We start from the raw sequence: 15,929 nt of genomic DNA, 5'->3' as shown, positions 1-15,929 counted from the left end.
TATTACATCTTCAAGTTATCACACATGAAACTTGGCAAATGTTTAGGACGACCAAACAATTCCATAAATGACTCCTACAACAATCTTCTGAACTTGATTGCTTTTTTATGAATGGAAAATTGAAATAACATAAGAGGGAAAGTGCCAAACACACACCTGCGTGTTTTAAAACCCGAACCTTGCATACCGCCCATACCATTCAGTTGTAAGCCAGGCTGTTGTTGTTGTAAAGTCTACCGTGCTTTCTTTGTGAACTTTGTGAGGTGTTGTTGACTGCGGTTCATTCTCACTCCATGTTAGTATGACGGTTGAGTGCAGGAATTGACTACCACATGCCAGGGCCTACAAATACACAGCATTCTTTCAACAAGGACTGAAGGAGTATTGAAATTGGTTGTCTTTTCTCGCTCTTGTTTTCTCACTAATCCTGTTTCAAGTAGGATTAAGTAAATGAATTTATCACTTAAGTCTCGGAGCCAAACTTGAGCTCCTAGGGCAGTGTGTCAAAATCATTTGATGACGTAAAGTGTTCTCAGTTCTATCAATAGATAATAATGTTTTGGGGCACTTTGGCACCACTTCTAACTCAACCTGGCCACTGAGGTTGCAGTTTCAAAGTTCTATCCATGATATTGGCTACTTTCATTTGTAAAATACACCTTGAAATCGGTACATCTAAACTTATTGCTGGATGAGGAGTTAAGTGAAGGATCATAACATCCTTTAAACTTCAATTAAAGAGCACCCCCTCCTGTTATATATAACATACGAAACATTTTCTATGATGAATTTCTCATGGACTCCATGTCATAGTATGTAAAAAAATACACATATCTAATGCAGTTACAAGAGCTACAGGTTGCACGTGTAGCTCCAGTCTTGCTACTGTACTCATAAATCATTCTATCGAAGGTGTCATATACAAAGCGTTAATGGCATATGGGCCTTTTCTTTGAATCAAAAGATAACGCATGCTCTTTTTTGTTGTTGTTTGAATTGGCGTATGTCATCTTATACAACACGCTTCTACAATTTACGATGATTTATGTACATGTATCATGTTCCATTGGATCCTGATTTGTAGTGTCACAATAACAGATGTGAATATCATTTCAATGTTCATTAAAAACAAAAATTGTCAAAAAAATACTAATACTTACATTAAGAGGTGGCTATAAGTGCCGAACCACTAGGAACTATGCGATTTTTGTATAAAAAAATAAAGTAAAAGAGAGGAGTTTACGGCTACAGGTTGCATATGCTGCAACAGTTGTCTTTTCTAATAAACAACCCTATGGACAGTATATAGCAGCTCTTCAACGCATCAGTGACATATGGGCTCTCTATGGCAATTATGTCATAAAATTATTCTCTTTTGTTTGTTCGTAGGTCATTTGAAGTAGCTTGCGTCTATACTGTTTTTTACACCTTCATAACATGTGTTATTATACAAATGTTTGACGCCTACATTTCTTGTGGCCTACTCAGTTCAAACAAATGTTTTATCTACTAGTGAACCCTGTTTGTTCAAAGCTACGCGTGCTGATTATCTTGTAATAAACCACATCATAGCGTTTCTAGATGTCGGAGTGTTAATTTACGACCCCCCCCCCCCCATTTACTACTGAAACTGTAAAAGGACAATGCTGTAGCTAATTTCCAAGGCGTCAGTGGCATATGGGCCAATTAGAAGATAACACATCGGCTCTTTTGTATGTTTGTTTAAGGACGTCTGTCGTTTGCAGTAGCATGTGTCCCTCTGTGTCATCATATCTCCCTTTAGTTCATTGTGTATGTCATAGAGAGACAAGTTAGTACTGTGGTCCAGCTTTATACAAGTATTGATGGTGTGATTAGAAAATAAAATATATCTGTTCAAAATACAATATGCAATATATAGATTATCATGTGGTCACTTGACTTGCAAACTGTATTCGAGTATTCGGTATGTTAAATTTAAGTTAACTGGGTTTTACTTCTTTGCTGGCAGATACTTCCAGGGAGACGGTACCATATCATGGACCCAACTCCCGGGTTGATGGGGCCAATGTTAGCCTCTATTACCTAGCTATCAGAACTAAGTATGTTACATTCACTAACTGACTGTTGTTCAACAGTTTTATGGTTGTTTTAGGTCTGTCATTTTCGACAATTAGGAAAAATATCGATATTTTTCTTAGATCGGGCTGGCGTCTGGTATCCAGACTAAGAAAAAGTTTTTTTTTATCTTTTTCAAGTCTCTCACTATTATTTTGTAAAATTGTGTATATAGGCTTATATAAGACTCATTTTCAAACTGTATCTCTGTTATATACTTTGTCTGACCCTTGCCTCTTCCCTCATGACCTGAATGAAAAGCGGCCTGCAAGCCGATTTGAGCTTTCATGAATAAACAAAGTTCAAACAAACCTAATTGTACTCATACGTTGGCTAATTCCTCTGAGTCAGCGTTTCTGTGACCAATTTTTGTTGTTTTTACCCCATGGAGTCGGCTAGGGATTAAAAGTTTACGAGCATTTTCAATGTTTTCTTTTTTTCCAAATTCAATTCCACGGGTGTTGATGTGATTTTCGTTTCAATCATTTACTTCATGCGCAATTTATTATAGATGCTGCAGGCACCCCTGTGGGTTGAATGTGCTATTTTGATTGTGTTTGTTGAAACAGGGCTTTTATGTCAACCAATGCGGTTGATAGATACTCCCCGTGCGTCCGTGGCATATGGGCCCTCGGTACCAATTAAAAGCTAACATATCTGTCCTATTGTTTCTGGTGGTAATCTGGAGGGTGTCATCCCCGTGTTGGCAGCTGTTAGAACGTCGCTGAGCGTGTGGAAAAACTCTTCGCACCTTCTGTGCAAACTTGCTATCTCCAAGTAGACGTTGGAATGGATATCAAATATGTTTAAAAACAGTCTGGCCTCCACCTGCTTGTACTAGTACATAGACTAGTACAAGCAGACCAATCATACTTTCTATCTTCATACAGTCATACTCTCTGTCTTCATGTCTATAATCTTGCCCCTCCCCCTAACATTTTGCCTACCCAAAGTCAGTTTCGCCTTAAGTAGTACTAGTAGTAAACCCTGGCGATGCCTGGCCGCCTGCTCGAAAGTCTGACTATAAAAAGCTGTTTCATTCTTCCAAGGACGTGATTTTCCTGATATTTCATTCTTGCGAATTTCTTGTGTTATAGATGGTGGTGGCAATGGTGTGTCACTGTGTGTGTGTAGAGAGAGTGTGGGGGGAATAAAAATAAAAATAAAGAATTTGGGCGAGGCGACATCCAAACATCTGCTCGGAGGTATAATAATAACAAACTTGGCCTCCGTCCTCCATCATCGCCCCGTCAGCAGGCTGCACGGCCTGTGAGAAAATCTCGGTTCCCACGAGCACGGCAATCTCCCCAATTGGCTTGTTTTGTTTACCCTTGGCAAGGGGCGCACATGTCCGTTAATTACGTGTCACGGAGTAGGGGTGGGAATGGCGAGCACACGGCGCGCGTTGTGCCGAGCCATGGGAAAGTATCGAGAACAATAGCCGCAACCCAAACACATAATGGTCCGGTAGAGAATGGGTCTTTGTCTGTAAATAAAGACAGACAGTCAAAGCCTTCAGGTATCCTTTGTTCACGGTACACACACCGCTCCTCCCTCCTTTGTTGCACCGTCGCACAGTTATGCTTGCGGGCGGGGGACGGGCCTTTATGGGCCGAAACAGTGCCCACCTGTAGGCCGTCGCTCCGGCATGCGCCGAGGCTCCAGCTTCGTGAACCCGAACACCCCAGGGCCTTTCATCCACTCAACCCCGAGACGGAGTCCTGAATGGACGAGTCCTCTTGACAGGGCGCTTCTGACAACAGGAAGGCCTTTGTGTTCGCGCCAAATCGTTGTCATTGCCAAACGCCGTCCGTCTGAGCGAATCAGGGCATGTGTGTGTGTACGGAGAGTGTGGGAAACTTCGGGGGAAGCAGCTGCGGTCGTCTGCGGGGGTTTTAATCATTGTTTACTGTGGCAGCAAGGCGTGTTTTTGTTTCCAACTCTCGCCGCGAGGGTGAGGGAGAATCCTTCCCGTATACCCTGCCACCAGACGACAGTAAACAGTGGTTCCCACGTGGCCGTTTTAATAGCCTCTACCAGGCTTCGTGGATCGGTGGTCTAAGTGTAGAAATTGGACAAATGTAGAGTCAATAGTAAGTACGCTAGGGGGAAGTCACGGTGAGGATGTTGTTTTTACTTGCCGGCTGACTCCCCTAGCGTACTGTTACCGTTTTAATAGCCTCTACCAGGCTTCGTAGATCGGTGGTCTAATTGTAGAAATTGGACAAATAGACTCATACTCATAGTACACTATGGGAGTCAGCTGACCGAAGGAGCTTTTATCAAGTTGATAAAAGCTCCTTGCCCGACCAGAACAATTATTTCCTCCCTAGCCGGCTGTACTTCTCTGGCCGGCTTACCTGTATTTGTTCCATTTCTTTGGTTTTCTTATGGAGTCTAGCGCCTATGGAGTCTGGTAGAGACTACCATATTGGGACCATTGGGGAGGCCGAAAGAATAAAAAAAACGAGGGTACGGGTCAGAGTTCTCCGCCCCCACGGGGGTCCGACACCCGCCGGGTTGGGTAAATCACACCAGTCGTGACATGCCGGCACGCGCACGCACTCTAATCTATTTAGCACCTTTTCTCATGTGCCACTCGCACAATGCGCCAAGGCGACCCGCAAACACGCGACAAAACAACAACTTGTAAGACTTTGGTTTGCCACGTCTGTTTTCATCCCTCTCCACTTTTGTAGTCTCAAGCAGACTCCCTTTTGGCTGGAACACAGTGGTTGTCCACCCATTCAACTTCATGGCAGATAACAAACTAATAGTGATTGAGCAAATAAGTGAAGTTAGCTTTGACTTTGACCATTCCTCCATGAAGCCAATGAACTTTTATCAACGTTGACGACAGCTCCTTGGTGTAACTGCTTTTGCTTGTTCCACTCTATTTCGCGGCCGATTTCTGCTTCTTTTGCCTAGTCTCTCACTCTTTGGCAGACTTACGCTAGCTGTTATAACTATAGACTATGAGGATAATGATTTGCCAGGGAAGTTTTGCCTCGCAGGGGTGTGGACTTAGCCTCTACCAGGCTTCGTGGTTTGGTGGTCTAATTGTAGAAATTGGTCAAATAGAGTAAATACTACGCTAGGGGAGTCAGTCGGCCGATTAGGGACATCTCCAAAAAAAAAATGGACCTTCTCGGCCGGCTGACTCCCCTAGCGTACGGTGACTCTATTTGTCCAATTTCGACAATTAGACCATCAAACCACGAAGCCTGGTAGAGGCTAGTGTGGACTGACTCCTCTGGCCAATTTTCCCCAGTTTTTGCACAATTCTACGACCCCAAACCCCCGTAGGAAGGCCTGTTGGAGGCTAGCCGATTTCTACTTGATCCTACTTCTCCTTCCCTGCGTCATCTGCCGAGAGACAGGTTGTCAGACAAGCCGCGAGGTGCCGTCCGTGTGATCCAACATACGGAATCACTTTGGCACTTCTGAAAACAAAATTCTTCTGCGCTATCTCCCAGCCTCTCAGGTTTCTGGGACGCATTAACACCCAAGTGATAATCTTCTCCAAAAATCTTGTACCTGCTCGCCATAGATCACGACGTAGGAGTTTAGATTAACAACTTTTTTGCTTGAAGAGGCGGTTGGGAAGTTTACAACAGGTTGTGAAGCAGCTATTGTGGTTGGATGAAGGTTTGGAGAGCTTGCACAAATACGTAGTCTCACCAGACTCCGGGTCGCTGGAAAAATCGTAGAAATAGAACAAATAGAGGAGTGAGCCGGCCAGAGAACTATAGCCGGCTAGGTCGCGTGCTGTTCCATAACCAACTATACTCCTCTGGCCGGTTTACTCCTCAATTTGTTCCATTTCTACGATTTTTCCAGCGACCCGGTGTCTGGTAGAGACTAGCACAAATACGCGCGAAAGTGGTCAGGGAACGGTTGGCTGGTCCCCGGAGGGAGAAGTCGCGCCTGTGGGAAGAGCGCGTCTGCCCGAACGCATGTCGGTCGCACGGCGATACGATTACAAGCGGCCGCCGGGGCTGTGGGAAAATACCTGCGCTGTCACCGCCGATACCCAGCCGGGCGCGCTGATTGGCCGACACCCCCCGGGATCAGACATTCCTAATTGCCGAGCGGCGGCCGAGCACCCCCGACCGCCGGCCGGGGGAACGCCGGGAGCGGCGCGGGGCAAGGCGACGGCCCGGCCGCCATGACATTTCAATTACGTACGCCCGTCAGGCTGATTAACGATAATCTTACCTTAGACGATAAACGTCTTGAAAAAAAGGAAGAAAAAAGGTGGAAAACAACTCCATATTCTTAGAAATATTATCACAGATTCACTTATACTACGCCATGACATTTCGATTACGTACGCCCGTCAGGCTGATAAACGATAAGCGTCTTGGAAAAAAAGGAAGAATGAAGAAAAAAAACAAAACAACAAACAAACAAACAGAAAATAGAGTACTCTAGCTCGATATTATTGGAATTATTCTCACATGTTCACTTATACTACGCTGACATTTCAATTACGTACACACGTCAGGCTGATGAACGATAAACGTCTTTGGGGGAAAAAGAAGAAGAAAAAAGGAGAAAACAGTTATCGAAATTCTTAGAAATGTTATCACGAATTCACTTTCACTAGCTCTGTTTCAGAGAATCCGTTTAGGCCATAGACTATTAAAGTAAGCTTAGCGGGATATCTCAGACCATTTCAGTAATGTAAACTCTTATATTGGATAAATACATTAATCCGAGGTTTAGACCTCATTATCTAAGTTTTCCTCCTTCCTTTTAGTTCTATCTTTTGTTAGCTCTTTGACATGAATCCACAATGAACATGCTGCAGTAAAAGTTTATCTCCTTCTTGCCATTTCTTAGCATTGTAAGGAGCTTTGTAATAATGAATGCACCATGTCACAAAACCCATTGACAGACAAGTTTCCCGTTTGAAGCGTCGCAGACGTTTTGTTTTGACGTTTCGAGATGTCCCGTCCGAGTTTCTCCACCTCGGTAAACTTACAACAACATTTCGCAGCAAACGAGGCTTCTCTAACGCGCTTGGAAGGTCGTCTCACAACATAATCAACTATAAACCTCGCTGATAGAGTCCTGGGCGATTAGCGTAGTTGTAAAACTATCATCCTATTGTTACCCGTCGTTTCCCATGGCGGCGCGAAGCCTAACCCCATTCATCCCATCTGTTGGACCTGACACCTCTCTAAAGATAATAAACCCCGCTGTCTCTCCGTAAAGTGTCGGACACCTCCCCCGGGGGATGGGTATGGCTTCACCGGAGGAATTTTTCTCGGCCGTCCGATGATCGACCCCGTGGGGGTAGCACCGAACCCGTTCGTTTGATGGACGGTTTGAGATCTGGAGGCGGGTGTTTACGTAGTGCAACGCATGCACGGCCCGCGAACTGTTGCGCTAAATAAACTTTCCGACCCGAACCAACCCTGCGCTTTTCCTTCCTTCCACTCTCTCTCTCTTCGTGAATGGCAGCATTCATCGAGCGCGTCCTCTTACTATCAATTATGAGTAGACAATTACAAGTTCCACTACTGAAAGGAAACTGCACAACGCAGCCTCTCACCGGCCGAACCCAAACAATGGCTTCCCATTGTGGTTGCCCGCCTACCATTGTTCGCTCGGGTAATCTGTGAATTTTTAAGCATGGGAAAAACTTACACGGAGTGGCGAGAGGTTAGGCACGGTTGACAGGAGCGTTAGGGAGGGGTAGTCTCTACCAGACTGACTACACTGGATTTTTAATTATACAGGGAGAATAATTTGCTAGGGAGTTTTGCAACCAGAGAGAGTTGGCCGGCCGCAAAAGGGGAAACATTTACCTTAGCATCATGGAGCCATGTATCTTGGTATCCAGCCGTATTTATAATAGAGCTTCTGCTTGCGGAGAGGACAGAAGAGATTCGGGAGCTATAATACGGCTGGATACCAGGCTAGGAGCCATGGACTGACTCCCCTGGCCAATTTCCCGATCATTTTGATCGCCGTACCCCCGTAGGAAGGCCTGATGGAGGCTAGGGGAGGAGGGGGAAGGTGGCAAGGGAGCTTGTGGGAAAGTTTGAGTGAAAGGTGTTAGACACGGGTGCGTGCAGTGCGTGCTTTGGAGACATTTGGCAAGCCCCCGAGCCGCCCAACAGTCGTGCCCTGAAGACACCGAGCACCGACGTCTTGATAACTCCTGTCAACGACCGGCTGTTACTAATTAGACTTAATTTGATCACGTGTGCTCTTTGCATGTGAAAGCTAAAAATAAATAAACAGTGGTTGGACCGTGGGAAAGGCTTCTTTCGGAAGAAAAAGTGCGAGTTTTTCGCGACTTCTCGTGAATATTTTGTTGAATTTGGCCGAGTCAAGTTTGTAGTGAGTCGACCCGTTGACGTATCGTGGAGACGGGTTGCAAACAGGCGCGGTGGGGTTGTAAAGACAACATTTGTCTTCGATTCCGCGCATTCTTGACAATAAATCCAAAATAGCCGAGATACAAAAATATTTCGGGACGAGAAACTCGTCCGTTACCACGGCAACGACACGAACAACCGAAACGCGTACCTATGACCTGAATTTTCGGGATTTTCGCGGAGAAACTGCGGGCTAAAATCGAGGAAACTCGGTTCACACGGTATATTTGGTGAACTGTTCAGCCAAGCGAGAAAGGGCTGTCAGCCCGCAGAAACCGGGAGCGCGCGCTGATTGGTCCACGAGGTCGGCCGGGAGCGTTCCCACGGCCAGCGTGTGCAAGTCGTGCGTCGCACCGCCGCGAGCGCTCAGCTGGGATCACGGCAGCCAATCAGAACGCCGCATCGCACAGAAGGGGCATGTTGAACAGCTGATTGCCTGTCAATCACTGCGCCATGCCCGCTGGGGAGGGGTGGATTTCACACACTCGAAATTTTTTATTGAGCCCAACCGTGGGAACGGGCCGGCATTTCGAGTTCAGACTCAGCAGAGTGAGGACGTGTCTGCGAATCGTTCCGCGCCAAGTACCCAACTCACTACCACACCCGTCCACCATGAAGCGGTCCTTTTCCGATAGCATCGAGAGCGAAGACGACAGCGTTTTCGAAGAGACGAAGGGGTAGGTTTAATCCTCAGTGGTTTATTCAATATTTTTTTCTGAGTTTTTTGGAAATATTTTGGCGTTGATTCTGGGTGACACGTGCCGCAAGGCCGTTGAGGGGTTAGAGATATTTAGCGCCGCTTGTCTAACGCGTGTCATTCTGTTGTTTCCTCTACAGGTCCCCCAGCCAAAGTTGCCAGATGAGTTCAAGAAAGAAGCGACGAGGGGTAAGTGTCCTATATATAACATTCCTCCCTTCAATTTTTACACTTTTTATTCACTTTTGCTGATGTTTATTGAATGAGCAACAATTGGTGTGTATGCTTACCGCGGTAATCCTTCATCGTTTGCAGATTATTGAGAAGAGACGCCGCGATCGGATCAACAATTGTCTTGCCGAGCTTCGACGACTCGTCCCCACCGCTTTCGAAAAACAGGTACGGTATAATATTATAATTTCGACAAAGATTTGACTGTGCCTTCTCTCTTTTTCTCACGGTTTAGAGTTTCCTCCCCACTTCCGCTTCTGTTATATCAATTTGGACCGCAAGAATACTAGTACACGGTGGCTTTACCGGTCCTGTTTCCCTAGGTCACGCCGCTCTTGTTGTCTGGCTCGCACCTTTGTTGTTTTCACGTTGTCGTAAAAACGTTTTGCTAGAGGGTATAGCACGGTATGACACCTGCCTTGCCCTTTGTATGGCTTCACGCCGACCAACGCTCTGTGCTTGTTTTCATCCACCAGGGGTCAGCCAAGTTGGAGAAAGCGGAAATCCTGCAGATGACTGTGGACTACCTGAAAATGCTGGCCGCGAAAGGTAAAGCTCGTCCTCCTTTTGTCTTGTTAAGAACGGTTAAGTTTTAATAAATAGTGCGCGGATATCGCGGTGTTGGCTGAGAGCTAAGGCGTAATGCATGTTTGTCAAGACAAGCAGACTCGTGTAAGCGATACCGTGGGATAGCGGCCTCTATTTTCTTACGTTAAGTGGCCGGGTTGTGTCCTAAAGGCCCGGCCGTGTAAGTGTACGCCCGCCGGCATTGTGGCGACTGTTGAGATTTCGGCAAAACCCTTTCAGTCGTTAGAAAGGGCCGCGGGTGCCTGTAGTGTTCTCAGGCGGCTTTTCACTCGCCTATCGAACCTCTGACGTCCGTCAAGGGCTTTTCTCTCTCTCATTCAAATGCGGAAGACTTGAATACACAATACTCAAGACTACAGTAGCTTAGCTTTACATGGGCGTTAAAAGATGAAAGGTTTTCTTACATTGTTGACGACGCTTTTTTTTTATCGGAACGGAAGTTTGTGGGTGAACTGTATTTCAACTGTCAAAAAGCGGTTGAGGGAATGATACGTGAAGATTAGTTTTTGTCCAGTTTCATCAAACTCAGTATCGAGTCTTTAGATATTATGGGCACTCTGGGGTATCAGGGAGGTTATATGAGTGTTTAAAGTTTTTATTTTAGACGTTGTGTGATCTTGTTATCCGTTAGAAAATGGGTCGTCCTTTGGGTCTTTCTTTTGTTAGGACGATTAACTCCACTGGTACTCTATGTGGTATTGTTGTGTGCTATCTCTTTGAGGAAAACCACATGTTCTATTATATCACGGTTATCTCTGAAACGATCGTTCTCGATTAATTTCAGACACGGCAGATGCAGTGTTGTGGAATTTGTCCACCACCCTCTTAGCTTGTGTTTGTTAGAGTCAAATTTTAGTTGCGATATGACAATGATAAGGATTACTCACTCATTGGCACGGTCTCTGTGTTTGTGTCTTTAATTTTGATCTTTAATCTATATTTATATGTCTTTGCCGTACTTGCATGTTTTATTGTTCGAATTTCGAACCCTGGAAGACTAGTTCTGAATATGGCTATTTTAAAAGGGTATCACAATAAAGTTTCTCATTCGCGTGGTCTCTAACCAAGTTTTCCCCCGTGTATTTTCCAGGTTACCATGCCTACGACGATCACTTCATTGACTACCGCGGGATCGGGTTCAGGGAGTGCGCCAACGAGGTGGCCAGATACATGGTGACAATAGAGGGCCTCGACATCCAAGACCCCCTACGTATCCGCCTGATGAACCACCTCCAGTGCATCGCGGCGCAGCGGGAGGCCCAAGTCGTGGCGGCGGCGGGGATGCGACATACGTCCCCGTGGAACGTCAACGGAGTCACCGCGCCCCACCCGCAGTTCGCGTCGGTCCAAGCCGCGCCGGATGCCCAGGGCCTTCTCCACGCCACCTCTCTACACGAGCCACCGCGCCAACCCGCAGCCATCGCCTGCTCCACCCCCAACACCTATCTCAAGACCTCCGCGCATCTACCTGTGGCAGCCTCCGTCCCGGCTTCCTCAACAGCGCAAATCTCGCCGACTCTCATCTCCTCTACGCAGTTTCCCGTCACCTTCAACACGCTCCATCTGTCCCCCACTGGCTATGGTACCACCAGTACAACGCAATCACAGATCATCACCAAACCGTACAGGCCTTGGGGGTCGGAAGTTAACGCCTACTGAACATAAACTCTGTTGTTGGACTTGTCCATAGACTGCTGTAAATATTGAAAATATCACTAACAGACCAAAATGTGAAAGAAGAGTTGATGATAGTAGCGTCTACTTGTTTTTCGTCCGGTCATACCAAGTCCAAGACCGTGTGACAAGCAGGTCTTGTGTGTCCAGACGTTTTAGTCATTGCCTTGCTTGCATTACTTTGCAAGGTCAAGCGTTAGGTAGTAAATCATTTGATATGACGGTTATAGCCACGTTAATTTAATTGCCATAGGAACCAATCATGAATTCAATTTCTGTGTATCAATCAGTGTAGTAGCCAATCATGTGCGAGCTTCTGCAATCAAACTTTTGACAATTTTGTAACCACATTTACCATTGGACAAATCGTTTGTTTCTTCGTCTGAGTGTAACGTTTTGTGTTTTGTGGTTCTTTTGTATTTTTCTACATCAGAAGTAAAGAAATTTTATTTTGCCCTGTTGTAAAATTGTATATGACTGAGAACAGGAATCCGTGTGAATATAATGTCACAAACTTTGAACCATGCAAATGTCTCGTTTCTTTTCTATATGGGCCTAAATAATAACATGGGAGGTGCGTACAGTTGGGTGAGAAAGGTTCGGCGATCTAGTTTTAACTGTTAGTCTTATATTCTACCACAAGAAAGTAACAGTAGCAAGTGTTCGATTGCAAGTTGTTTTGGATTCAGTACTTAGTTGAAGACCCGGGACCCATATGTCTTCAGTACCCAAAACCAAGATTTCCACAAGAGATAAAACCAAGTGTGTCTCATAGAAAGTATAAAAGCTGCCGAGACTCGCTGTAAAGAAAGTTAATCCCCGTACAGAACATGCATTCAAAGTATGTACGACAAAAAGCCTTGTCTGATCAAATCTCGGAGGTTAGACGAGCTGACGACAAGTCGACTAGATAGAAAGGGCCCCTACTAAAACTTCAGTGGAAGTACAGTCATTTTGAACACACAGCGTCAGCTACACACTAGCATGCTACACACTAGCATGCTACACACTAGCATGGATGCAAGGCTGCTTTCAGTGCTCACACAAGCCAACTTTTCTGCTCTAGTCTAGGGCAAATATGCTATCAAATGAATTCTACAACAGATACTCACTTAAACCGTGATAAACACGATGAATATTATTGAGTTAAGGCCATTGGGGGCTGACATCAAGGATAGCTATATACACTTTTTGAATATGATATGTACAATTGGGCAGCACCAGCCACCACACGCTACAGTGTTTCAGATATGTCGAAGCTAGTCGCTGTGGATTGGCTTGGTTTCGTGTCGGGGCCCTGATAAACACGATGAATATTATTGAGTTTGGGCCATTGGGGGTTGACATCCAGGATAGCTATATATACACTTTTTGAATGAATATGTTCAATTGGGCGGCACCACACGCTCGCTACAGTGTTTCAGACATGTCGACTGTAATCGTTATGGATTGGCTTGTTTTCGTGGCGGGGCCCTCAGATTCACATTAGACCCTGATAAACACGATGGTCATTATTGAGTTCGGGGGCTGCCACGCAGGCTAGCTATAGCAATTATGAATGATGTGGCACCACACGCTACAGTGTTTCAGACGTGTCGAATCTAATCGTTGTAGATCGTGGCGGAGCCCTGCGAGACTCCAGGCGTGCGCAAACAGATTACTGGCAATAATCGATCTGATAACGTCCTCAAAATACAACAGGGGCACGGGGAGAGCCTTCCTTATCCGTCCTAAAGCCGCCGTGGATAATCAGGGCACCGCGTCCCCTGTTAGAGGAAGCCGCGGGCCGACGCTGGGCCGCCCGTTCGACACGGACGCGGCGTACGTCCCCCCAGCGGTCGGAATGTCGTCTAGGCACACACCGTGTAATAAACGCCTCCACCAGGCCTTCCTATAGGATATGGGGGTGCAGGGATCGTAAAATTCGGCAAAAAAATCGGGAAATTGGCCAGGGGAGTCAGTCGACGCTTACTGCGGCTTAGGTTCATGTTTCCCCTCCGAAGACGAGGCCGACCGACTCCTCTTGTTCTTTGGATGCATTATTTGTTCATTAGCTGACATACTAACAAAAAAAAGCAACAACTTGTACTCAGGCTCAGCTAAGCTTCCTGGACATATGACATGTAAAAATACAAACATAATGGCCAGCGTAGTCAGTCTAGTGGAGACCACCGCAGACCAACGCTGGGCCGCCCGCAAGACACGGATCGGACGGCCGTCCTCCCGGCGGTCGGAATGTCGTCTATGCACACACCGTGAGATGAACAATAATCCGGTCTCAGACTCGTTCTGTGGCTGCAGGGTATGTTGATCTTGAAGGCTACTGTTGTCCCACGGGAGGGCTAACTCGGCGGGTATATAGCCTAGAACGTACGGTAGCCGAAAGATTGACCATCCTTCGCGCCTGGTACCCAAGTTTATAGCCTGGATGCCAGACTGTTTCCAGGGCCTACATATAGTAACATAGGCCAGGTTGGGCCAACAAGGAAACTCTACGGCAGGTCCTCATGGCTTAGACCTTGACACGATCGATATCGGGTTTATCAAGAAGAAGTAGATATATCATTGAGATCGGCGATTTAGTATCCAGGCTACCAGGTTTAGGGTCGCGACAGGCTCTAGATACGGACAGGAATGCGTCGATATCTGCTTGTGTGGGCTCTACTGCCATTTCATTTCACCGGTCCCCAACACTGGTCGCACTAGCCCCACAAATGTCCCGTAAAGAATAGTAGAAATTGGCTAAATGATTTAGAAGACGAGTTGGCTATGTAGAAGGACTAGTTGTCAAACTATAGTATGAGCTTACTTTTCGGCTATTCTTTCGACGACGAAAGGAGATAATTAATAACATCTTTTGACATCTTTTATGACTTGGGTTGAAACAGGCTCTCACCAGTTTGAAAGCAATTGACGGATCGAACGAGGATTAAGGCCATGGTCTGTCCAAATATATCATATAACAAGAACTGCGGGTGCGTCTGGCTTCTAGACCTGCTAGGAAGATGGAACCAATCGCACAGCTGGGGCACTTCTACCCTGGAAACCAGACTTTTAGCCAGGGCGGCAGAGAATTTGTTCGGCAGCCAGGGCAGGTCTTCCCGAAGGCCTTAGATAAGCACACCGGGGATTTGTCATTTAGGGAGAGTTTGCCGGTCTAGCTAGGCAAGGTGTTACGTCTGGTTTTCCACTGGTGCACTGCAGTCGCTTACGAGACAGGACAGCACCAAAACATCGTCTTTGTCCGTGGCTATTGACAGGATGATAATGAATAGTGAACAAAATTATTGACAGGATGATCTTGTCAGCAGTGCAATTTTCTTCACTATTGACAAGATTATCGTGTCAACATTGCAATTTTTTCACTGTTGACACTGTGTCCATATCGTCTTTGGCAATGCCAATGACAGGCAATGTCCGTCTCGTCATTTCACGAAAAACAACTCGTTTTTCCCAGGCGCAGAACACCCCAACAGACTTCATTCTGGACTGTGACTAATAGTTGACTGTCAACTAATGCACTCAACGGTTCTGGATAATGAGACACACTACCAAGCGTTGGCCGACCTTACGCACGGTCGGTCGGCGGACGGCGTCCGGAGCTGGGCCCGGGAAAGCGGTCATTACTCAGGCGGCTGCCCGCAGAAGTCCGGTGCGTGTCCCCGGCCTGTCGTAATGACAACTGCGTAAGGTCGGCCAACGCTTGGTGGTGTGTGTCTCATTATCCAGAAGAGTTCAGTGCATTAGTTGACCTTTTCTAGTCAACTACTAGTTCTGGTAAGTCCTTCACAGTCCCGAAGGAAGTCTGGTGGTTTGCTCTGCGTATTCATAAGACAAACGTTGTTCCGAGTGTAATGTAGCCTGGATACCAGACCCCAACCTCAAAAATATCTACCTTGCACAATAGATATTTTTGAGATCAGACTGGGGTCTGGTAACCAGGCTAAGTGTAATAAAGACGAAGATTGCTACAGATGATGGACGTGGCTATTGACAACTAGGATGATCCTGTCAGCAGTTTTAAAAACATTGCACTGTTGACAAGATCAACCTGTCAATGATGCGATTTTGCACTATTGATTATCATAGCCCGTTTATTTGCCTCCCTCGCAGACTTCTTGTAGTCTCTACAGACTGACTACACCAGCTCAGATCTAGGAAGAATAATTTGCCTGGGGAGTTTGATACTAGAGGAGTGGACTGACTCCCCTGGCCAATTCCCTGATTTTGTTGCCGAATTCTATGATCCT

The 15,929-nt window shown here is 46.1% G+C and overlaps 1 protein-coding gene across 1 annotated transcript; it reads left to right on the top strand.

Annotated features, from left to right (window-relative positions):
• The first annotated feature begins 8,923 nt into the window (after positions 1-8,923).
• LOC118404227 (hairy/enhancer-of-split related with YRPW motif protein 1-like) lies at positions 8,924-12,205 on the top strand. Its single transcript, XM_035803261.1, has 5 exons — positions 8,924-9,166; positions 9,327-9,375; positions 9,502-9,585; positions 9,894-9,966; positions 11,096-12,205. Exons 1-5 carry the CDS (start codon positions 8,943-8,945, stop codon positions 11,662-11,664), a joined length of 999 nt encoding a protein of 332 aa, XP_035659154.1. The 5' UTR covers positions 8,924-8,942; the 3' UTR covers positions 11,665-12,205.
• Positions 12,206-15,929: the final 3,724 nt, after the last annotated feature.

Source organism: Branchiostoma floridae, chromosome 17 (genome assembly GCF_000003815.2).
Source record: "Branchiostoma floridae strain S238N-H82 chromosome 17, Bfl_VNyyK, whole genome shotgun sequence".
NCBI classification, from domain to species: Eukaryota; Metazoa; Chordata; class Leptocardii; order Amphioxiformes; family Branchiostomatidae; genus Branchiostoma; species Branchiostoma floridae.
The sequence above is the reverse complement of the archived record's forward strand: the minus strand, read 5'-3'. Positions and strand labels throughout refer to the sequence as shown.